This window comes from Haemorhous mexicanus, chromosome 1, assembly GCF_027477595.1.
Source record: "Haemorhous mexicanus isolate bHaeMex1 chromosome 1, bHaeMex1.pri, whole genome shotgun sequence".
NCBI lineage: Eukaryota > Metazoa > Chordata > Aves > Passeriformes > Fringillidae > Haemorhous > Haemorhous mexicanus.
In genome coordinates, this window is record NC_082341.1 from 59,071,464 (window position 1) to 59,096,420 (window position 24,957).

Consider the following 24,957-nt stretch of genomic DNA (forward strand, 5'->3'; position numbering starts at 1 on the left):
AGCCAGGAAATCCATGAAGAAATTCACCCTCTTTTGTGTCAGAAGAAGGTGAATAAACAGGGCTGATCTCAAAAATCCACTTTGTTCAATCTGTGCTTTAGTTTAATTGGACTGCTTGCCTCCCTTTCTACGCTTGCATTGACAGCAGGCTGTACTGGGAAACTTACGTCTAGGGACTGTTGTGAGCTGGTGAAAATGATTCAGAATTAAATATGGGACTGTTTCTTAGCTTCTGTATCATGTCTTGGTTGTAGGGGGCTCTGGAATGGTGTCATGGTTTGACACTGGCCCAATGCCAGGCACCCATGAGAATCACTTGCTCATCCTCCCCTGCCACAGGTGGGCAGAAGAGAAGGAAAAAAAGTTGATGAAGGCTTCACAAGTTTAGATAAGGACTGGGAGAAAACACTTCAAGGGCAAAACAGGCTCAACTTAAGGTTGCAAAGTGAAATTCATTACTAACAGACTTAGAGGAAGAAAATGAGAAGTAAAATAAGCCCTTGAAACACTGTTTGCCCCAGCCCCTCCCTCCTTCCCACCAACGGTGCAGGGAGACAGGGCATGGAGATTTTGATCAGTTCATAACCGAGATTTTCTCCCGCTGCTTTGGGAGAGGAGTCCTTCCCCTGTGAGACTGTGGGGTCACATGGGAGACAGTTCTCTGTGAACTTCGCCGGTGTGGGTCCACTCTGACGAGCAGCAGCCTTCTGCACCTGCTGCAATGTGAGCCCCTCCAACGAGCAGACAGTCCTTCCAAAACTGCTGAGGCATGGGTCTCTCTTTCCATGGGGTGCAGTCCTCCAAGGAGAGGCTGCTCCAGCCTGGAATCAGGGACCCTCTCTTTCCACTGGGGAGTCCACTGGATCACAGCCTCCTCCAGGCATCCCCATGCCTGGAGGACAAGCGCGTGCTCCGACGTGGATACCTCCCCCATGGGCTGCGGGTGGATCTCTACATCCCCCATGGACTGCAGGGGGACAACCTGCTTCACCATGGTCTTCACTATGGCCTGCAGAGGAATCTTGGCTCTAGTGCCTGGAGCACATCTTCCCCCTCCTTCTCCACTGACCTTGGTGTTGCCATGTTGTTTTCCTTCCCTTGTTCTTACTTCCTCCTCTTCTCTGGCTGGGAGCAAAACCTGTGACTTTTCCAGCAGCTTCCCACAGGAGCCATCTTTGTGGCCCCCCTGCTACCAAAAACCAGGCTGTGCAAAACCAATACAGATGGTTTTTTCTGAGGACTTAATTTTTGAGAAAGTTGGCATCACAAGCTCTGTGATGAGTCCAGTACTAGGTGCAGGAGCCAGTGGCAGTGAAAGAAGGAATACAGAGTGTGTCAAAGGAGAGAGTTGTATGGCTTGAGTTTTTTCTGGAAAAGAGCAATGACACAGTACCTTGGATGCAATGAATTTGCTTATTAATTCAAATCTGTGACTGGAGAAGAGGTGGTTGGAATTGAGAAGCTATTGCCTCTGCTTGCTGGCTTTCATACAAATGCAGGTAAATTTGACCAAATGGTTCCTTGCCCTTGTTTACGGAGAGATAACTTCTATGTGGTATTGTTTGGAATATCAAAATTGCATAAAACTGAATAAATAGGTGAATAGAAGGCATTTACTTTATTGAAAACTGTTTCTTATATGACTGGTTATACTGTCAGATTTATGGGTTGTGGCAGCATTGCCAGGCGTTCCCAAGGAAGCAGGGGAACAAGAATCATCGGGAGAAATTAACAGAAGAATAATCTCAGCGTGGTCTGTCCTACTCACAACATATCAAGCCCTAGTTTCACTGAATCTATTGTAGTCACAACTCTAAATTTTTAGCCAGGTGTGATTATAACACTCCATATGGAGCCACTGTTTTTCATTGCCCTGCATCTTCTCTACTGCTGTTAGTTGTCAGGAAATGAAAATCATACCTAGTTTTGTGAGATTTTCTGTGTAATTGTCCTTTCTGGGATATGCCAGATGGCATTTGCTGTCTTTGAAGGTTAGTCAAATTTTTTGCCATTATCCCTCCAGTGTATAGCAAGCAGAAAACAATGTTTGCTTGTTTTCACTTGGATGGAGATGATTTGCCTAGGATGGTCTACCCTATGCTGCTGAATCCTGTTTGGGGAAACTTGTATTCTGATGGTTTGGTGACACAGCATGCATACAGTAAATACATATCTCAGTAATGTTTTTTTTTATTGCTAGTGCTTTGCATTATGTTATTGTTCATATGCTTATACACTGAATGCTACTGGGATTTATTCTAGTTTATCTGGCACAACAGTGTGAAATGGAGAATGATTTTATCACTAACTTTCTTACCAGAGGAAGCTGTTTAAAGTGTCTGATTATTCAGGATACATGACATCTTAGTCATCCAGTTTTTAGTAAATCGAAGAAGTACTTCTTAAGCAATGGATACATTTGTCACCAACAGAAACCAAGGAGGTGTAGAGTCCTGCTTCTTATTGCTTTCTATTTACAAAACAAAAACAAAATACACCAAAAGCTATGTCTTGAATTTCAGTTACAGTTTTTTACTTGTTTTGGCACCCATGGTATATAATCTAAAGCCTTTAAAATTCTAAGAAGGGAATGAGTAAAAAGAGGATAAAAATACCATGAAGTTTCCTCCTCTTCTGTTGTCTAGGTAAAGACAGAAACTAGTGAAACTGGGACCAAACATTTACATGAGGTGCGCCTTATGCCATCAGTTGTGCTTTAAAATTTGCCAGAACAGTTCACTTTGAGAAATTCTGAAAGAAAATGTGCCACTTTCATGCTTATATGTGTCCTAGCTATTCCCAGATTTTGATACACAGCATCATTTTATGGAAAGTTCTAAGACGTCTTCCATTCAAACACAGTTTATTTGGTTTGGGAATACTTGTGTGTAGCCAAAATAGATAGGATTTATCAGTTTTTCACCTCTAACTCCTGATAAATAAGCTTTTATGTGCATGTGTCTGTATATTAAGCATGAATTCAGGGCAGGGAAAGGAGGAAGTATTCTTTCTCGTATTGATTTACTGATGCATGATACTAAATTGAACTTCTGATTTTTGTATCAAAATATATTCATATCTAAATGCTAAATTAAAACATATACAAAACACATGAATTTAAAAGTATTAAACATAAAATATACACAAGCTAAAAAATATATATAGAAATAGCTAAATGTAAATTGAATAAGATTATTTATTTTTATTTAGTGTTTGTATAGTATTAGCTGTCTTTTTGTAGAGTTTTTTTCTTTTAAAACCTGTCCTAGAAGGAAGGGATACTGGTCCTTCCAGATGTCTCTTTCTCTCTGTTACTTACAGAGCTTGGGTAACAATAACACTGGAGCTTAAATCTAAGACAGCTACAATTAAGTGAGATAAATTCCATTACTATGGTTCATGTAGGAGTGTATTTTTACACTTTTTCATTCATAGTTACTATTACTGAAGAAATGGAGCTACAAAAGTAAACTACTACACATTCTCAGGAATAAATTCTCAGGAGTCTGATACAGAAGTATCTATTTCAATATTGTCATAAGAAAATCAGTGGAGAGGAACTGGAACATCTTTTGCAGGTTTATACAAAAATTCAAGTTAGATTTTCTCAAAGCCCGCTATGTTTTCTCTAATCTTAATGCCAAGAAGAGCACTAAAAATGTCACAAAAGACTTTTCTGGCAGTAGTGAGATAGAAGAGGTAGTAGAAAGTTAGACAAAACTTGGGCGTAACCACAGTGTTTGCATTCAAAACACAGGGCAGTGATCCTCTTGTATCCTCTTGTTGTTATAGTCTTTCAAATCATAAATGGGGCAAAAAGGTAGAAACATTGACATCAGTGACAGCAAGTTAAGGTTCTGGATTGATTTTTCTGCTTTCTTTGTTCCAGAATTCCAGCAGTGTTTTGAAGAACTCATCTTTCAGTTGTGACAAAGTATCACGGCAAGTACTTCTTTCAAATTTATGTAGCAGCGTTAGGTGGTGTGGCGGTGGGCTCAGGCTTTGTTATTTGTGGTTGTGATTTCTGTGAGTTCAGTCTTCTGCAAGATATGGTCTGCTATGCAAGTTCCATTTTTACAATGCCTTTGAGAGAAAACAACTAGACATATTTACTGAGCTGATCTTCTGATATTTTATTAACAAGGACAAAGTTGTGGAAAAGTTCCACCACCTGGAAAAGAAAGAGAAGTATTTGTAGACTAACCAGTGAAATTATTTTAATTACATTTATGTCAGTACTTTTATGTTGTATTTTGGGGACTGGTTTTAGATTCACTTCTGTTTTACTCAGAGCAGGCTTCAAGATCTGCAGTGTTTCACAGATCGCTGGTCAAGCTTCTAATTTGTAAAGCATTTGCAGAATTCTACAGAGAGATGTGTGCAGACAGAAGTACCTATACATTTCTATTTGACTCACAAATTTGTTGTGCTAATATTTGTCAAATTGCTTGTATTAATTTTCCACATTATTGGTTGCAGAGATTTTTTCACTACAGTTTTGATGTGAAGAATTCTGGTGAAGAACTCCATTTGTGTTCTGAACTGAATACTTTGAGTTCTGTAGGCATTTAGTGAATTGTAATTGTAATGAAATTATTGGAAACATCTGATGCTTGGCTGTAGGAGTCTATGTTGCAGTTCTTATTAACATGCCATGTTTCTTCTTGGCTGCATTGCTCTAAACTGCCACATGTAATTTCTTCCAGAAGTGCAGACTTTGATCACATTATGGAGGAAAGCTCTGAACTTGACCTCACTTACATCACAGAGCGGATTATTGCTGTATCCTTCCCTGCTGGCTGTTCTGAGGAAACTTACCTCCACAATCTACAAGAAGTAACACAAATGCTCAAATCCAAACATGGTGATAATTACTTGGTATGTGTAAGATCAGCCGTTTGTGACACATCTTCCCTTGTCATGCAGGAAGACTACTTTACGTCCACATAAACCTTTGTAGGCTAAAACTCACTCTTTGGGCCGTCTTTACAGCCTTGTAAGCAGGTTCAAGATTATCAGTAGTGTTTTAAGCAGCTAGATATTGAAAACACTTTTTTTGCTGAGGCAGTGCAGTCTCTGTGTTGGTGTGGTGATAACACATATTCAGATGCTGAAGAATAATTTCACTGACCATTTTCATTGTTCAAAGCATGCTTTTAAAAGATACACACCCTGCAATGGGGAGTGTGTTCTTCGTTTGTAGCAGTGAGCTACATCTGGGTTCTCAGGTGGGTATCTGATAGTCTGTCACTGTCATGTCTTCACTTGTGAAGGCAACATTTAAAAGTAGGGTTGCTGTTGATGGGTTCTGTCCAACTGTTCCTCAATAACTTTTTTAGATGCATTTTTCATGCCATTTAATTTTCTATAGGAAATCAAATAAATATATAGTGAGCTCTGTGTGCAGATTTTTTTTTTTGTTAATGTTGACAAAGAGCTGTTAATCTCCTGTGCTGTTTATTGGTTATTGCCATGGCATGTATTGTCGCAGCTTGTTCTATGAGGATGAATTTGAAATAAGGCCAATATTTTGTTTACATTTTTTCTTGTACTGTCTTTTTAGGTATTGTGTGTTAACTGTTAGAGTTAAATCCATGACTTCAGCAACATGAACTTTACTCACAGTAGAAATTAGTTACTGGAGAGATTCCACTCATGATTTAAACACATTATCTTCTTCTCACAAACTGTGATGTCGTAGGTGCATTATAAACCAGACTGAAGTTGTGATGTGGGCTGATGTCCTCAGCATGCTGCCTTGCTGCCCTTGGCTTCCCTTCCATCAGGCACTGGTAGCTTATAAGGCACATGATAGTAATAGTGTGAAGGTGACCTGTGTGTAAAGCCTTATAGGTTCAAATTCACCTGTTCTATAGCCATTTCCGTGCAATAATAGTGTAAGCTTGTAGTCTCTCCACTACACTTAATCTCACTTAATACTTGATTGTATTACAAAAATTAAAACAATCAAGTATGGTAAGTCTGGTTTAGTGTCTCAGAAGGATTGTAGTCTGTGCCTCTGAAAGTCAGTTTCTCCTCCAAAGTTGAGATTTTTTTTATTTTTTGTTTTAGTTCTGTTCTATTTATTAATTTATTTTCTAATGAATACTTTAGAAATCAACTGTCTTGATAAAAAGAAAGCTTTATGCCATCTACTCCAAGTGTGTTTCTGCAAATTTGCAAAATAACCTGACAAAGCACAGCCAGGTTGTAGATTCAGTGAGCTTGTTTTTAAACTACCTTTTGTTTCTCATGTTTTGAATACCTCTTCAGCTTGCTCAAGAGGCACATGTGAATCAGGAAAGAAAAAAAACCCCAAAACCTCCACGGAATGGTATGCAAGTCAGCAGTCCTGCTGAAGTTGATGGGAACAATTCTACTCTTCTATTGGGTCAGGGTCTCAGATAACAGAACATATACTACAGCATGTCATTTTTTTCTAGCTGTTTTCCTTTCACTTCAGTGAAAGGAGTGAACACATTGTTTCCTGTTTGAGTCTGAGTTCATTATGAAGAGTATGAAAAAAATTCCCTAAGTATCTAATTTTCTTTAACAGTAGAGGATTATACTTTGACAGTCTGAGACCAGAGATTAAAGTCTGTTGATAGCTTACAATGAATTTTTTCTCTGCGTTGACATCCTAAAAAACCATATTCCCTGTAGGCTTAGGTTCCCAGAAGAAACATGGCTTTCCAACAGATGAAAATTAGAAACTGAAGTTAATGCTCCTCTTTTTTGTACCAAAATATAAGTAAGTAGACCTAGGATATGCCAAAGAGGGACCAAAAGGAATGCAGTTAATCTTCCACTGTGTTATGGTTAAATCCCAGCCAGTAATTTTGCCCCACACAGCTGCTCCCTTGCTTTCTCACCAGTGGAATGGGAGAGAAAATTGGTAGAGTAAAAGTGAGAAAATACATAGGATGAGTTTAACAGGTTACACAAAACCTTTACACACAAGCAAAGCAAGACAAGGAATTATTAATTGCTTTCTGTGGGCAGGCAGATGTTCAACCATCCTCAGGACAGCCAGGCTTCATAAGCCAAAATGATGACTTGGGAAGCCAAACAGCACCACTCTGAATGTCACCACTCCCTCCTTCCTTAGGTTTATATGCTGAGCATGTTATGTGGTATAGAAAATGCCTTTGGTCTGTTGAGATCACCTGTCTTGGCTCTGTCCTTTCCCAGCTTCTTATGCATCCCCAGCCCACTCACTGGTGGGATGGTATGAAGGCTCTTGGAAAGAAAAAAAATTCTTGAAAAAGAAAAGCTCTTGACACTGTGTAAGCATTGCTCAACAATAATAAAAACATCCCTGTTTTATTAACACCATTTTCAACAAAATTCCAAAACACAGCCCCATATGAGCTACTGTGAAGAAAATTAACTCTACCCCAGCCAAAACCAACACACAATGCCATCTATTTAGACCATATACTTCTCTTCAAAGGCTTCTATGATGTCTTGCTTTGTTGTATGCCAAATGTTGGTTCCTGTACCTCCTCGTTTCTATTTTGTGCTGTTGGGATTCCTGGAATATCTCAGTGTGGTCACTGTAGCTTATGGGGACTTGGATACAACAGCATCTTTGAGTTTGGTGTTTGACACAGCAGTTACAAATACCCATCATGAACAGGACTGTATCCTGACACGGGAATTTTTAATTGTTCTTAAATATAAATACAATAAGAAATATGAATAAAAAAGTTTTTGTCAAATACCCCTTCTTTTTCTGTGGAAAATTTTAGGTAATCAATTTCTTAATATAGTTTAGCACTCATTTTAAGAATTCAGTATTGAGAACTACAGCTCTCTGTTACTTATTTTCCTATTATGAAAGGTAGTAGAAAATTACAAAAAAGTGGTGTCATTTATAGAAGACAATGTTAATTTAATTCCTGTTTTACTATTGGTATTTCAGGAAGGATAATTACAGTGATGTAGTTGCTTTAACCTGTTCCGTTTTTGCCTTCTTTTCTTAGACAGCTGATGAGAATGCTGGTTAACGCAAAAGGGTAATACGTTAGAAGAGTGTTACACTTTAGAAAAGGGTTCTTATATTGTCCTTGGGTAGTACTAAACTGTATTAGGGACTTGCTTCATATTTACTCTTTCTCATGTTTATGACCTGTTTATTCCATTCTCTCGGTGTAATTAACGAGACTTTTTCAATGATTATGCAATCTGTACCTTACTCGGCATGTAAAATAGCCACACTGTGAAGGAGAATCTGCCTCATTAGCATTGTTTCAGTTCTTGAGTAATGGTATTTCAGCTTTTTGTTATTGATTGATACCAATTTAAGGCACTTTCTAATGAAAGAGTCAATTATTCCTATATACACTGCTTTCTTTTGTTCATTTTGCCGTCTGTCTTTTCATTTATTCCTTATTAAACACTAAGTGGAGGGTTATTTGCTATTTAGTGGGTTAACAGAAGAGTTGGAAGATCTCATAGTCTAAGTTATAGTTAAATAGGTTTGTCATATCTTCCCTGCAAAGTTATGACAGACCAATACTTTCTTGTCAGGAATGCAAATTCAAATATTGAGCAGTGTACTACCCTCCCAGACTTGTTATTGTTAATTCTAATGCTCAGCATTATATTTCATGGTAGCCACGTCTCTCAGTATACTTCTGACTCAAAGCCATGTGAAATAAATAAGATATAGTAGAATTTTAATTGTCCTTTTTCAAAATGTGCATTTAAGTTTTGCTTTAGTTTCATTGTAAAATAACTGAATATCTAAAATACATTTGCTAATGCTACCTAATGTCAAATGTTAAGCCATATCATTGTAGTTTCTGGAAATTTTAATGTTTCAAATACATCTGTTTACTACGTAAATTGTGGAGTCTTGATGGTTAATATTTTTTTCTTTCTTTCTGAACAGGTATTAAACCTCTCTGAAAAGAGGTATGACCTTGGCAAGCTTAACCCAAAGGTATCAACTGTCTTCCATAACATAGCTTTCTAGTGTTAAATACAACTTAAATGGCCTGATAAACCCTGAAGCTATGCAAGTGTTGATATACAGAGTAAGAGAAGAAGTATTGGAAGATACTAAAACACCCCACATGCATCCCTTTTTATTTTTTCTCAAGTTCTGTTTTGTGTCTGTTAGATCTGTGTTTTACACAGCTATTCCTGTTATTTTTTTAGGCTTTACACACAGGACCATAAGCCTGTTGTGACTTCTGAAAAACTTCTATTGGGTGATACAAATTTTACTTCAAGTATACTATTTTTGTCAGTCACAGGATACAAGAGTTGTGTACTCTAACGTACAATCAGCTGAAGCTAGTGAACTTGATTCAGATAAGGACTTCCTTTTGTACTATCTTTGAGTAGTTGCTTCTCTGAACATTAGAGACATAAAGAATTTCAGAATGATTGATGTCTGACTCTTGTTCCTTCTCACTAATTGATGTATTTGTTGTAAGAAATGATGTGCAGGTACACTTCAGCACCTGTTATAAGGCCAGATATAGTGGCACAGATGTGTATTTACAGCAGTAGATTTACAGAGATAAGCTACCTGAGGAAAGTACTAAAACCCCTCTCAAGTTTAACTTTTTGTATGCTTTATTGACCACGAAGGATGGATTTTTTAATATTAGGCGTATGTTAAATGCATAATATGTATGTATTGCATATGTTTTGTTAGAATATGCATATAATAAAAATAGGCTTAGTAAACTGTATTATGTAGTGAATAGAAAATCTGAATAAAATTTTTACATGCTGTAATCATGTTGCACATGAAGGAAATAATTTGAAAGTAAAATTAAAGCCATCAAAAATCATTATTTGCTCTAATTGAATTTACTGGTATAAAATACGAGAAATTCTAAATGAAAAATCATGTAAGAAATCAAGACCTTCAGAAATGTTGTCACTTCTAAGTGGTTGGTGAGATTGGGATGGGGCGAGGAGGGGGAGAAGGAAGTTTTTTGTTTATTTGTTTTTATAAAAGTACTCGTATCTTTAAAAACCACAATTTCCTCTTCTCCTTTAGAGACCTGTAAGCATCATGACAATTGAATTGCATGATTATCTGAGATGCGAAAAGTTGTGAAAACTTTCAACCATGACGTTTATTTGAATCCAGATTTTAGTATGTGGTACTAGGATGTGATACTAGGGTCAAGGTGTCTCTTGTAAATGTTACTTATTTAATTGCAGATTATGGATGTGGGGTGGCCTGATTTCCATGCTCCACTTCTTGATAAGTTGTGCACCATCTGCAAGGCTATGGAGTCCTGGCTGGACAATGATCCTCAACACGTGGTGGTGATCCATTGCAGAGTAAGTGCTGTGGATGAGTTTGTATTCATTTTCAAAAACCTTGTCCTTTACTCTTCTTGTTTAAAAAAATAAAATGTTAGATCTGTTTTCAATGTTGGCAACAGTGTGCCAGGTGTTCTGTTGATGTAAATAAGCTTAAAACCATTGATCTTCCATGCTTGTTAAAGATGTCTTTTTTTATGACTTATGTCCTAGCCCTTGCTGCAGGTATAGCATGAGCTGATGTTACTTCATCCTTCAAAGATCACTGTTACTTCTGTAAATGTATTTAGAATCTTGAGGTTTTTCCAGCTTGATGGAAAACTCTCCATGTTCTGTGACACTCATGAATTTTGTTGCTGGAAAAAGATAGGTATTGTATCACACATCATCTCTTTAGACTGTGTGTGGTTGTAGGAAATGAGGTCATTAAGGACCTTCTGAATACTTTTGAAAGGTTTTAATTAACCACATCATTGCAGTGCCTTAGAGTAAAGCTACCAGTGTGCTGTGTTGCTTTCTCCTGCTTGCTCACAATAAACAGAAATAAAGAAAAACCTTAGTTAAATTTGGATAAAATGAATTCAGAACTGGATTGGTAGCTGCGCTCATGACACTTGATGCAAACCTATCTCTGTATCACTGGCAGATGTTATTCTAAACAAAACGATGCTGATAATGGGATGGAAACTTCAAATCTGGTTGTGTAGTCTCCAGTCCCAAATTTCTTCCAGGCAGAATGTTATTGTTTGAAACACTTGAAATCTTACTAGTTGCAGGAATACAGCCAGGAAAACGGCCCATACGTGGGACAAAAGGGAACAAAGTATTTCTAGGTACACAATCATATACAAATTGATAATGCATGTTTTTGATTAATGCCTTTTGCTAATATAGGTTTCCAGCCACAGAGATAGATACAGCCACCTACTATCAGCTGAGAGACTGAAAATATTTTGAAATCTGTGAGAACTACTGCATGTTAAATTTTACTGCCTTTGTCATGTAAATTATTTAAAAATACTTTAGAACATTTTTTAAATTATCCAAAGAAAATCAGTTACTATAAATCTCAGGTGTTGGGGAGGTAAAAATATGAAAACATGCCAGAAAGGCCTATTCTTTCTAAGACAGGTGTTTTATAGCATTTCATCCTGGGAATTGCAGCATTGTCTAGACTTGTTGTGAATGATCTCTGAAAAAAATAATACAAAATTAGAGTAGTTTTTTTCTTTTTTCCCAGTTGATTCCTCTTAGTTGGTAAGATTTGACAGGCATGCACATAGAAATCCTACTTAGTGGTTTTTTATGTCATTTGTCTGCCAGCTTACATTGACAGATAAGTTGCTACCCATTATTTCCACCTTTCCATCAACTCAGGGTACATGAGAAAGGACTCTGAATCTCTTGCCTTGAAATTGTATTTAGTATGAGTCTTAAATATAATAATGCCCAGTAATGTAATACATAAGTTATGATTCACTTTTTCCTAATACAGGGAGGAAAAGGAAGAATAGGTGTAGTCATATCATCATATATGCACTTTACCAATGTTTCTGCAAGGTAAGTATGAATAATGCATGTTGTGTGTTTTTTTCCAGTAAGCATTGGGAAAAATGCCTTTTAGTTGATTACTGTCTGTCAGCTTACTGTTTGTCAGGTTTTCTTCTCAAAGAGTTTCGAAGCATGTCTTTCTTAACAGAGGCTGCTTCCATGATAGTTTTCGTGTAATCCTGCTCCCAGTAGGAGACTGGAATAGATGACAGCCTAAGGTCCCTTTGAAACTGAGATTTTATTGGTTATTCTATCATTCATCTGAAAACATCCTTTTCTGAAGGATGTTTTCAGATGAATGATAGAATGTGCAAGAAACCATTTTTATGTCATGGTACTATCTTTATTCTCTTAAACCTCTCTGTTTGCCACATCCATCAAGTAGCCTCTTGAATTGGTGAGAAATTATTCCTTAAGTACTTGAGAAAAACTGTTATTAAAATCTGGAAAGAGTGTTTGAATAGGGAACTCCTAGACATTGATCCAAGTGCAGAAAGAAGTGTAAGGAATAATCTACACTTGAGTTCGCAGTCAGTTCAAACTGTAGGTGTCTGATTACTTTGTTTTAATTGTTTCTTTTGGAGTACTCAGATTATGAAATGACAATTGACAATTTATATACAAAAAGATACAATTTGATAAATGGTCTCAGAAAGGATGAAATGCATTTTGGATATTTTTGTTGGGATTCTAATCACATTGTTTTCCTTTGGGGTTTTTTAATTTATACACATACATAAATGTATGTATATACATTTTATATACATACATAAATGTATTAAAATAAGAATACACTCTAAATGTCATGGTTAAATCAAATTCGGTCCTGAATTCACACCAGCATGTCAGTAATAGATTTGATTCACTACTGTAGTTGATGGAGTCTTGAATCACTGGAGGTTAATGGCAAATTACTCATGGATGTCAGGCACACTTGAATCCTGGAAAATAATCTGTGTTTATTGGGGAGCTCTTTGCAAATGTTGGCAAACTCTATTTTAACAAGCAAAGTGCTAGCAGTTTTTGGCCAGTTAGGAAGAGGCTGCCTAAATTCTGGATGGTGGTGTGGGTGAAGATGAATATATGATGGATTGGGTGAGAAAGAGGATTTGGGTCAGGAATATTTCAAGTACACACAATCTAATTTTTAACAGCCATGAGGAAAAGGCTCAACTTCATAGCCTGATCCAGCACCCTGTCAAGATAACTGGCATCTTCTGATTAATTTTTGGAAAAGGCATAAATTTCATTTTTATCCTGATATGCATATGTGCACTTTGCAGTTTTTTTTTTTTTTTTTTTCTTCTGAACTCATTTAGATTGAACTAGTTGTGGAATTTAAAAGTTGAGATATTGGTGTTGTCTTGGCTTAGGGCAGATTTGAGAGAGAACCTCCAAAAGGGGGCCCCTCCAGAAAGCAAACTTACATGGCCCCTCCTCCCAGCCAGTTTGGGAAGAATTTTCTTGGTGAGAAGTGTAAAAAAACCTGTTTATTTAACAGGCAAAGCACTCCCCAGCACACAAAATGAACAATACCAGATGACAAAACTCATTCTCCGCTCTGAAGAGACAACAAATTCAGAAAGTCTCTCCTGTGGGTGCTCGCTCTGTTATCAATCCCTCTGGCACTGGGAAAGGCTGTGGCCCAGAGCAGACCCCGGCAGGCTACAAAGTGCAAGCTCTCGGTGCTCCCCAGGTCCCAGTCCGGAGCTGGTTCAAACAGTTCCAAGAAAAGGGGAAAAAAAAAAAAAAAACAGTCCAGGGAAAACTCTGCCTCAGCTAGCTAAACTGACTAAAAAGCAAAGGAGGGCCCTGTTCTGCTCCATCAGTGCCCAGACACCACTCCCAGTGGAGGAGTAAGTGCAGGCTGATAACAAACTCTGTGCTTCTTCTCCCTGCCTTTGCTCTCAGAGCCAGTCTTGAAGGCACAGAATATAATAGCCAGCATAAACAGAGTGCCCAGTTGGGGATACAGGCATCATAACATCACCCTAGGAAAGGTGTATTTTTATATTTTGGAACTTCCAGATCTTTTATGTTCTGATGCAAATTAAAACTGTGAACTATATCTGCTATGAGACACATTGGTTTTATCTGGAATAGATATAAAAGAATCACCATAGCATGTTACTTGGCACATGTGATAAACAACATTCTTACTGATTTTTTGGCACTTCTTTTTCCTTTATTTCTGTAACCTCTTGCCTTCCTTCACCCAAAAAAGACCCACATAAGAGCCATTCTGGATAAAGAATGGAAGAAAATGTTTTTTTTTGGAATATGTTGCTCCTTGATTGTGTGTTTGAAGAGTTTATGGTTTTCTGATGTAAAATAATTCTTTTTCAAAGACAGTCTCTTCCTTGATGGCTCAAGGTACAGGAAACAAAGGCTGAATGAATTACTGACTGCTTAAATTAACCTCTATCCTGGTACTACAGTTCTTTCTGAAAAAGAAAATAAATTTGTACTGTATAGAGAGAACTCCCAGTGGCGCATTCATACTTACTTATGGCAAGTATCCTCCTTTGGGAGCCTGAGCTGTTTGGTTCTGCCAAAATTTTTTGCATTCTGATTTCAATGTCTTCTTGTTGGAAGTATGCAATTCAGTTTATTGAATAAGGATGTAGGTGCTTTGCTCAGGAAGGAAACTATCTTAAGGGGTTGAATGTGAAGGTGTCAGTGGAATAAACATCATTGTCTACAATATCCAAATTATTAGAGTTGCTAGTTAGGTGCTTGTTTTTTTAATTTTTCTTAACTTACTTCCTCTATTTCTTCCAAATATTTTTGCATATTTCAAGCCTGATGAATTTTTGAGATAACACTGAAGCAGAATAACATGTGTCTCTTTCTTGACAGTGCTGATCAGGCTCTAGACAGATTTGCTATGAAGAAATTCTTTGATGATAAAGTTTCAGCTTTAATGCAGCCATCCCAAAGAAGGTATTCAATTTGTTTCTAATTTATATCAATAGGAAATGTCATAATTATCTTCTGCATCCATCCCTTAATCCCTCCCCAGCTATGTGGAGGCTATTTCCACAAGATCCTGCAGTGCTTCCTGAATTTATCTTATGTTAATATTCCTTGATTGATGAGATCTCTCCTTCAGTTCCTGCATGTGGTCCTAGACAGACAAGACCTTTTGTACCAAACTGTTATCGAAATGGGGTCTCACTGCATTGTTTATTAACAAAGAGATATCGCAGTCTTGATTGTTCCAAGATAATAATAAACTAATTTTTCTGTGGTATAATAATGAGTATGTGAAGTGTGCTGATTAGTGTGCAATAAAGATCTTTTTACTACTTGTTTAGAGGATCTGCAGATTATGCACTTGCCCCATTGCCATGCTAATAAATGTTTGTCCAAGCATGCAATATTCATTATGTTTATCTGGATGTGTTACCTTTTCAGTCTGTCTATATGACAAAGGTTGAATTAAGATTCAAAGTAATAATCACTTTGGAAAGTGAATAGTTCTGGGGTTCACTATGGACCTTGTTTTTATGACAGGTAATTGAAGGATTCAGTACCAAAAGAGACTGATATCCATCAGACAAATAATTGTGATATAGGAGAATCTCTTTAGAAATATAAAATATCATCTGGGTTTGATTTGGTAATTACTGTTTTGGGTATTTTTGTCTTAATCCATGTGTATGCAGTAGGTAATTTAGAAGCTGTGTAAAGTATAATAATTTGCTAGTAATTAAAACAGAAAAACCAGTAATAAGAACTAATGTAAGGTGTTTGGTTAGTAAGTCTCTATATAAAAACTTACCGGTTACTTTTTTAACCCATCAGGTGACATGCACAGCTCCTTATAACTTGAAAAATAGTAACACAACATTCCATTAGACTTGAAATAAACTTTTCATTAGTAGAAGTTGACCAGCCTTTCTTTTTGTTTCAGTTTTGTCCTTGCATATATGTGTATATGTGTATCACATTTCAGTAATAAGGATTTGAGAATGCTGCCTACCAGACAGAGAAGTGTGAACCATAGCAGCAAAAGGAAAGAGATATTGTTAATCTTTCCATCCAGAAGGCCTAGACAGCAGGCATATTTCAGTGAGAGCTAGGAACCTCCACAACAGCCTCTGAATTGTGCATCAGGGCAGATTTCCAACCATATTGATGGGAAGTTTCAGTAGCTATTAAATTAACTGTATGTGAGCCCTAAAGCCAGATGTTAGGTGCAAATGGTTGCATCTATCTTTCTTACACCACCTTCAAGGACACTTGCTTAATTCTTCTGGGGGTAACTGCCAGGGGGAGGGTCTCAGAGATACTCAGTTTGCTTCTTGACTGATGGAGTTAACATGTTTGCTCACCAGAACTGAACTTGAGCTGCCCTTGCTATCTTACAGACATGTACACATACTTAGGAGTGTAATTTCTCATGAGAACAGAGGTAGTTTTCCAAACTGTTTGTCAGAACTGTTATCCCAAATCTCACCTCTCCTATATTTGCCTGGCCTGGCAGTGGCCACTAATCTTATTGCAGAGAAGGGAAAACCAACTCTCTTAATATTTGTGGATAATTTTATACTCCTTTGTTCCCCTTCTGATCAGTCAGTGGCCTTTTAATATGCTTTTTCTCTGAAACCATTGCTGGGTACTTAATTAGTGATATCCTTGTTAAAACCCAGTTGATGTATAAATGGGTATAATTTAAGTGGATCTCAAAATTGTAAAATATGAAAATACACCCATTTTTCACATTTTGAAACCTTTTCTCTAGGAAATCTTGTCCAGATAAAAATATATTGTGGCCACCAAGTCACTTAGCTTTTTTCTTCTGCTAGTTGGGTACTGTAACAATGGCAAGAAAAGTAACTGTAGACCAGATCTATTTTGAATCCATTCTCAGATAAGCAGTTGAAAATTTCTCTGAATGAGAAATGCAGATAGAGACCCTTCATATGAAAAAAATTTATCACAAACCTTCAGGATAAAGGTTTGAACGCTCTTCAAAAATAAGCCAACTGTGTCTAGGCCCCTTAAGTGCACTGCCTTGAGAAAGGTTTTCAAAAATTCAGTCTAAATTTTGTAATAATTAAAATCCAGTAAAGAGAAAATGGTCATATTGATAATAATAAATAATTTATTAAAGTCGTGAGAGGTCACTGACAGAACATTTTAACACAATATTTTTTTGTCATTTTAGGTGTGTCAGTTTGTAAAATTAATGCTTTTGATGTACCAAATCCTTTCAGAAAGACTGAAGGAGAAAACAAAAAAAAAAGTTGCCTTTTCTTAACATTTAAAATAAACTGAGCTTTGCAAGCTCTTTGTAAGATGAAATCTATTTTAAATTACCCACAACCCCCATTCTGGGGTGGTAAAGCTGTTGTTACTAGGCAGTATATCCTTAGTTGTGGTGTTGCCAGGAGTTTGGTTAATGAAATCTGTGCATAAAGGTGAAAAAAAGGTGATTTTTCTCTATACATTCCTGAGAATAAAGTTAAATAAAGATCTTCTCATAAGCATGGAAGAAAAAGGGACTCAAAGCTGGTGGAAAAATTAAAGACACTGCAGTGATGTTTACTTGCATGTATTTGCTCATGAGCTTGTGACCAAACCACGTATTAAATTGCAGGAATAGAATAATTTTCACATTGCTGTGGCAGTTTTCCTCTTGTTTTGTGCTGAATGAGATCACTTCTCATTATGAAGATGTTATTTGACTGCATTGCCCCTAAGACTTCTGACGAGGGCACTTCTTGCTCTTGTTTTAATGAAGATGACTTCACTGTAAATTGGATGGGAACCATATCATGCTGCTCCCAAAGACATTTAAGACTACAGCTGTAACTAGGAATGTGTACCAAAACAATTTACTGTCTCTTCTACTTAATTTCTTACTTAGAGTAGTAATGTAAATATCTAAAATAAAGATATCAGCAATAGCAATGTAACAGCCATGGATTTAATACAGTGGTAAATTAAAGTGTCTTTTCATGCTGTTTTCTGAAGTTTATTATTTTGGATTTATGTGCATTGTCACAATGCTATTCATTACCCATAATCTGGAAATACCATTGTGTAAATAATGTATTTCCCTAATGTATTAGTGGTTTTATGTAATTTGGATAAACTTTTTGTTTTCAGATACGTGCAGTTCTTAAGTGGCCTTCTATCTGGATCTGTGAAAATGAATGCAACCCCTCTTTTCCTGCACTATGTTATCCTTCATGGCATCCCCAACTTAGATGCTGGGGGAGGTAAATTACCTAATTTTTCCTATTCAGGTGTAGGATCAAAGTCTTGTTTCATTTTGGAACTTTCTAGAAAGGCTGCATGAATCTCAAATTAGAATTAATATCTTATTGATATCCATCCAAATATTCCCAATAAAGTAGCCAGAAGAGAAGCATTCTAAGAGTAAAAATTGGAGCAGGTGAGATAAATTTCTTGTTCTTTGTTAAATAAATAGTTGATGATATTTGTGTCTGCCTGTTCTGAACAGTTGTGGTCTCTGTTTCTGCAAAGGATCTGGGAACCTGGTCAGGTTTCACAGTAATTTCCTCCTTGTTTTGGGAAATGATTATAAATATAATCTCTTCTCTGTTTTGAGATTGGTTTTTGTGTTGATAAGCTGTTCAGATAGGGTGTACTTACAGAATTACACAGAATCATTTTGTTTGGAAAAGGACCTCCAAGATCTTAGAGTCCATTGACCCATCATCACTTTGTCAACTAGATATGGCTCTAAGTGCCATGTCCAGTTGTTTCTTGACCACCTGCGGGGATGGTGATTCCACCACCTCCCTAGGCATTCTGTTACAAAGTTTAACAACCCTTTCAGTGAGAAAATTCTTCCTGCTGTCCAAGAGGAGCTTCCTCTGTGCAGCTTGAGGCTGTGTCCTCTTATCGTATCATTAGTTGCCCAGGAGAAAAGGCTGACTCCCACCTTGCTACAATCTCCCTTCAGGCAGTTATATGGAGTGATAAGGTCTCCCTGAGCCTCCTTTTCTGAAACCAGGTTAAACAACCCAGCTCCCTCATCTCTCCTCATAGGAGACTCTTTACCAGATGTGTGGAGACTGTTCACCAGCTCCCTTGACCTTTTCTGGACACACTACTGCATTTCAGTGTCTTTCTTGAAGTGAGTGGCCCAGAACTCAGCACAGTAGTTGAAGTGTGGCCTCACCACTGCTACTAACGTGGCTTGCTATGCTAAGTGGATTTAAAATTAAAATGATAGAATGAGATAATGTGCTAGAGCACAGTGAAGGAATACAAATTTAATGGTTGCACTTGATGAACTTAGAAATCTTAATGATTTATGATTTGTTTCTGCATTTTTATTATCTGAAGGTAAAATAGCAGTGGTCTTTTGTAATATAATCAGCATGCGTTTGCAATGATTATATTGTCATTGTTGTTTACTCTGATTTTATTTCTAAAATAACTGCTTTAATAAAGCTAGGGTATTGTTTGTTTTAGGTAGAAATTTAAGGGCCTTATTAATTTTGAAAAAAATCTGAAGATCAAATAATTTGTTTATTTGGAAAATATTTTTAGTTTATATTGGGGGTTTGCTTTCTTTTGGCCATTATCATTCTTCCTTTATTAATTTTGTTTTCTTGCAGAATTTATTTCCTTAATTACCTTACGAGAATCCTTTAAAGTCCCTCCCTATTGAATTGAGAACTAGTCTGCAATAAAATAAAATAGATAAAATAAAATAAAATAAAATACCTTTTAGCCAATTTTGCTTTGAAGGCTATTTTGACAGTCCAACATTGCCACTTATGTGCCGTTTTGCTGAGTCTGGATGTGCATGAAGCTTCCTAGTTGTAATTGTTTTCTTATATCTGAATGTTACAAAACACCTTTTTTTTTGTTGGATTCTTTTCAGCTTGTTGGCCTTTTCTGAAGTTATACCAGGCTATGCAACCAGTTTATACATCTGGAATATAGTAAGTTGTAAGCATTTTCCACTGTGTTTGAATTTAGGTTTTAATTTCCATGACTGCAGAATTACATAGCCTTTTTTAGTTTTGTTTGTGGGTTTTATGTTTGTTTTGTGGTTTTGTGTCTTTAAACCGTGTATTTTTTTCCTTCTGTCAAGTAGCATACAGTCAGAAAATCAGAGTCGAATCTGCATTGCTATAGACCCTGCCCAGCTTTTGAAAGGAGATATTATGGTGAGTTAATTGTATGGAATCAAAATCTATTGACATGACATTTAGTTTACAGCTTCTGACCTGTTTTGTGCTGTAAAAAAAATTATTTGATGAAATGCCTGGAAATACTACAGAATAATTTAGGTTAATTTAGTAATCATTTTTGCCTTTCATGGGAATAAAAAGTCTTGTAAAACTCAAACAAGAAGGTTTTTAGGAGGAAATTGTTTTCAAAACAATTCCTCTCAGCATTCTCATTTTATAGCACCACCGCGTCCAGTAAGGTCTGTATTGCTCTTTTCTTTATAAAAATTACTGTGGGGAATATTTGTAATTTGGCATTAAAATATCTTGCCCTCTAATTTGGCAGGCCGCGTGCACAACTGTAAAACTATCTGCTATAAAAAATGCCTAAGTAATTCTAAATTGTTCTGGCACTCAAAAAAGTGCGATACCGAATAAGGGATAGATAATGTCCAAGGTCTGGCCAGCATAGGGTTAAATTTTGCAGTAGCCAGACAGGGCATGGTTTGGACCCAAAGGTTATTTTGTATGACCTCGTGTTATTTTTCAGGGATAGGGGGAGGGCTTCCTTCCTGGTCAGGTAGCATGATGGGAGGGAGTGCTCAGCTATTGCTGGGATTTCTGGGAGGTAGGGGGGAGGAAGAATGGGAGAGGTCTGTGAGCAATCATGTGTTATTTGTCTAGGTTTTGTTTACTTGTACTCTCCATCATTTGTATTGCTGTTGCTGTTTGTGCTTCCAGTTCTCCTCTCCAGCTTGCTGCAGGGGAGAGGGGGAGGGGTAGTGCTTGAGCAGTGTGTGTGGTTTGGAGTGTTTCAGTGGGAACACTAAATTGGAAAACACCATTTCTGAACCACAATAGTCTTATTTGGCGCCCAGCGTGAGGCATGAAAGGATAGGATAGCAACAGGTCTGCCCAGAGTGGGTTTGCAACAAATTTCATCTAAGCATTTTGTTGCATTAGGTCCAGAGTCACTGGTCACAATGTTGCTTAATTTGTCCATGTAGTGTGGTCCCTAACTATATGTATTTCCATACCTCATGATGTTTTTCAGATCAGGGAGAGGGATCAGGATTGTTTTGTTGGTGTACTATGATGTAGTAACATCAAGGACAATGAGGGTCATTTGGATGTGTATTGAGCACTGCTCTCCTGCCCTTACCTCCAGCACTATCTTTGGGAGTCCATTTATAATCATACCCAGTTTGTGGGGGGAACAGGGGAGAATGATTTTCCCCAGCTTTTCACCTCCTTTTTCTCTTTCAGACCTCTTACAACAGTTTTTGAAAATTTTGTATTCCCCTTGGATATTTAGGAAAGCTTGTTCTTGTTGCTAGGTCTGCCTGCCACCTCCCCTCAGTCTGGTCCACACCATGTTAGAGTTACAGATTTTTAGGAGGGTCTTTCAGAGATCTGCCCCCAGGGTGGGTCATCATGAGTGGCATGGAAGGTAGGTGAAAATGGGCCAGCTTCTGAAGGACTATTCTTCTTCAATGGTTTGTAAGTTCACCCCTGAACAACTACAAGACTCTGTTGAAGTGAAAAAATATGGAAAAGAAGAAATGCTGTGGCAGTTCCAGGGAGGAATGAAGTTATCCAATGTGCTGGGCTGTGGCTGCTGTTTATTAGACATTGCTCATTACCAGCCAGCACCCTCAGGGGGAAGGGAGGAAAGCATATCAACAGGCACTCTGGCCACTCAAACTGCAGCTGAACCAGGGGAACAACATGTGCTGGTACCAGTTGCTCCTATACAGAAGAAGAAATCCAAGACTGAATCAATTGGCATAATGAGGGCTGAAGAGGCAGTAGGGCACTCCACAAGAGGAAGAAGCAGGGCACTCACCTGATCTCTGTCCCTGGGTTAGCTATGAGGTATGAGTAAAGATTTCAGCCACCAGCTGGGTAGCCCCTGGTGACGTGGCTGGTCTAATACTGGGATATTGTGGCCCACGATACGAAACCAGATTGTAGTGAAGCCAAGCAACTGGGATGTATATCCTGGAATGTGTACATTGGGATTGGGAAGAGGACAGCGTCTCAGCCTCAGGAGGTGACTCCTGTCAAGTATAGGGAATCTTGTATCTTAACAAGGGTGATCTATAAGTGCAGTGAAACAAGTGGAACACCATGGAGAAAGGTATCCAGTACTTGAGAGAATTAGCTGTGCTGGAGGTACTTTATAAGGATTCAAATAATGAGCAATTCCCTGTGAATCCAGATGAAGTCCGGTGTACACAAACACCACATGTGGTGGAAATTCCTAGGAAGTGCACCATTGCTGTATATGAACTCATTGATAGTGATGTCATGGAAAGAAGGTGAACAAAGAGTGGATAATTTGGTTGCCAAACTCTGGCTATGTGAAGAAAGTATCTCTTCCTCCCTATGGGCCTGTATCTTGTCCATGGAAAGACTGTCCCACGACCTCCTGCAATTCAGAGAGGACTGCCAGCAATTTAAAGAAGTGTCCCATGCCCTGCCAGTAGAGACCAGTCTCTGCTGTTAGCAACAGGTGTTGTCCCGCTCAAGAGAGAGAGTACACACTACAAAGTAACCTGTGGTTTTACCTGCATAACCATGGAGAGGATATATGGAGGTGGGATGGAAAACCCACCTCTGTCCTTGCAGCACGGATGTGTGAATTGAGAGGAAGCACAACTACTGCAGAAAATTCTTCAAGGATAAATCCTGCTCCAGTTTCCAGTGAGTAAGACCTCAGAGAGAATAGGAGGACTGATGCTACTTCCAATGCTCTTGAAGGGATCTCCAGGCTCACAAGAAATAAGTAACAAGTACTGTTACAGGAGGAGCCCTACCTTCAGCCAGGTGTGGGAAAGGGACAGTCTGATTTACTTGACTTCATGGATCCCATGGCCTGAAACATCAGACCCACATGAGTGTAAAGTTTTAGTTGACACCAGCATACAATGTACCCTGTTGCCGTTGAGATATGTAGGGGCAGAATCTTTTGCTGTTTCTGGGGTGACAGCTGACTGTGATGGAAGCTGTAGTGAGCCTGACTGGGAATGAATGGCAAAAAGACCCAGCTGTGACTGGTCCAGAAACCCTGTGCATCATTGGCATAGATTATCTTAGGAGAAGGTATTTTGAGGACCCAAAAGAGCATCATTGGGCTTTTGGTGTCTCCACAGCTGCTGTGGAGATGGAGGAATTTGGATGGCTGAACACCTTGCCTGGTCTCTCAAAGGACCCTTCTGCTGTGGGACTTGTGAGAGTTGAAAAACAATAGGTATTGGTCACTGCCACAACAATGTACCCTTGACAGTAGCACAACAAACCATGACACCATGATTTGTCGTAGCACGGCAGCCCTGGCTGGGTAATAATTAACACTGACTCCATGATTCCAGAAGGCTGATCAATTGCTTTATTATACTATACCTATTAAGAAAAACATATCCCTTACAGACAGTCGGATACAAGTGGACCCTATTGGTCCTTGAATCCAAACACCATCACCATTGGCCAGTTAAGAAATGACCCTTTGGTAAACAAATCTCCATAACACATTCCACATGTTCACAACAACAGGTGCAGCAAGTGAAGATAAGACTTGTTTATCATTCTTTTCTCTGATCTTCTCACAGCCTTTCCCAGGACAATGCCTGGGGAAGTTGTGTCTGTTGCTCTCTGTGACCAGAGAGTGGCTGCCACAATGATTCCCCATGTGTGAAGTGATTTGTCCTCCAGAGAGCCAGGGAGTGGTCAGCAAGACTTGCTCACCTTTTATTAGTCCTGTATGGCCAGTGCATAAGTCCACTGGAGAGTGGACACCACTTCTGAGTGCTGCTGTGCTGGGCGTGCTGGAACTTCACTATGAACTGCTGGAGTCCAAGGCAGCAAAATGGTGTCACTTTTCACATTGCTAATGCATTTTCCTCCATTCCTGTAGCAGAAAAGTGCAGGCAACAGTCTGATGTTACATGGAGGGTGTCTAGTACACCTGAAACAGACTGCTCCAGGACTTGAAATAGCCCCACTATTTGCCATGTACTGATCCATACTGAACTGAAAAAGGGCAAGGTTCCAGAATACTTGCAACACATTGGTGGCATCATTCTGTGGGGTTACACAGCAGAGGAAGTTTTTGAGAAAGGCAAGAAGATAATCCAGGTCCTCCTGAAGGCTGGCTGTGCCATAGAGCAGAGTGAGGTCAATGGACCTGCCCAGGAAATTCAGATTTTAGGAGTAAAATGGCAAGATGAGTGTTGTCAGGTTCTCAAGTTCCAATGGACGAAGGCAAAAAAAAAAAATAGCAGCTATGTCCCCACCAACGAAGGAAACACAGGCTTTCCTAGCTGATACAGGTTTTTGGAGGATGTATTTTTCAGATTTTAGTTAGATTGTAAGACCTCTCTATCAAGTGAAGAAGAATGATTTTAAGTATGGTCCTGAACATCAACAAGCTTTTGGACAAATCAAAACAAAGACTGCTCATGCAGTAGCCCTTGGGCCAGTCAAGACAGGATAAGATGTGAAAAGTGTGCTTTATACTGCAGCTGGGGGGAAAATGGTCTTTCCTGAAGTGTCTGGCAAAAGGTATCCGAGGAGACCTGAGGACAAACCCTAGGGTTCCTGAGTCAGGAATCCAAGGCCTTCTACACCCCTACTGAAAAAGAGATCCTGACAGCTTATGAAGGGGTTTGAGCTGCTTCAGAATGATTGACATCAAAGCACAGCTCCTTCTGGCACCTCAGCTGCCAGTGCTGGGTTGGATGTTCAAAGGATATTTCACACATGCCACTGATGCTTCATGGAGTGAGTCATGCTGATCACATGGCTAGCTTGAATAAAAAACTCCAATTTCCCAGGGATCTTGGAAGTCAGCACAAACTGGCCTGTAGGCAAAAATTTTGTACTAACATCAGAGAAGCAGGAGGAGAAGGTGACATGCTGAGGAGGTCTCACTATATAATTGGCACCAGAA

The 24,957-nt window shown here is 38.4% G+C and overlaps 1 protein-coding gene across 16 annotated transcripts in view; it reads left to right on the forward strand.

The window, feature by feature from the left end:
• TNS3 (tensin 3) overlaps window positions 1-24,957 on the forward strand; it is a 210,936-nt gene that overhangs the window by 93,223 nt on the left and 92,756 nt on the right. For 14 of the 16 annotated variants that reach the window (XM_059850645.1, XM_059850682.1, XM_059850654.1 and 11 more), the window contains 9 exons: window positions 3,890-3,942; window positions 4,707-4,878; window positions 8,897-8,947; window positions 10,189-10,311; window positions 11,789-11,853; window positions 14,704-14,787; window positions 17,962-18,074; window positions 19,715-19,775; window positions 19,928-20,003. In XM_059850645.1, coding sequence (XP_059706628.1) covers window positions 3,890-3,942; window positions 4,707-4,878; window positions 8,897-8,947; window positions 10,189-10,311; window positions 11,789-11,853; window positions 14,704-14,787; window positions 17,962-18,074; window positions 19,715-19,775; window positions 19,928-20,003 — 798 coding nt within the window. Of the gene's footprint in view, window positions 1-3,889; window positions 3,943-4,706; window positions 4,879-6,732; window positions 6,752-8,896; window positions 8,948-10,188; window positions 10,312-11,788; window positions 11,854-14,703; window positions 14,788-17,961; window positions 18,075-19,714; window positions 19,776-19,927; window positions 20,004-24,957 lie in introns of those variants that run through there. The other 2 variants (XM_059850565.1, XM_059850663.1) reach the window with 2 other exon arrangements.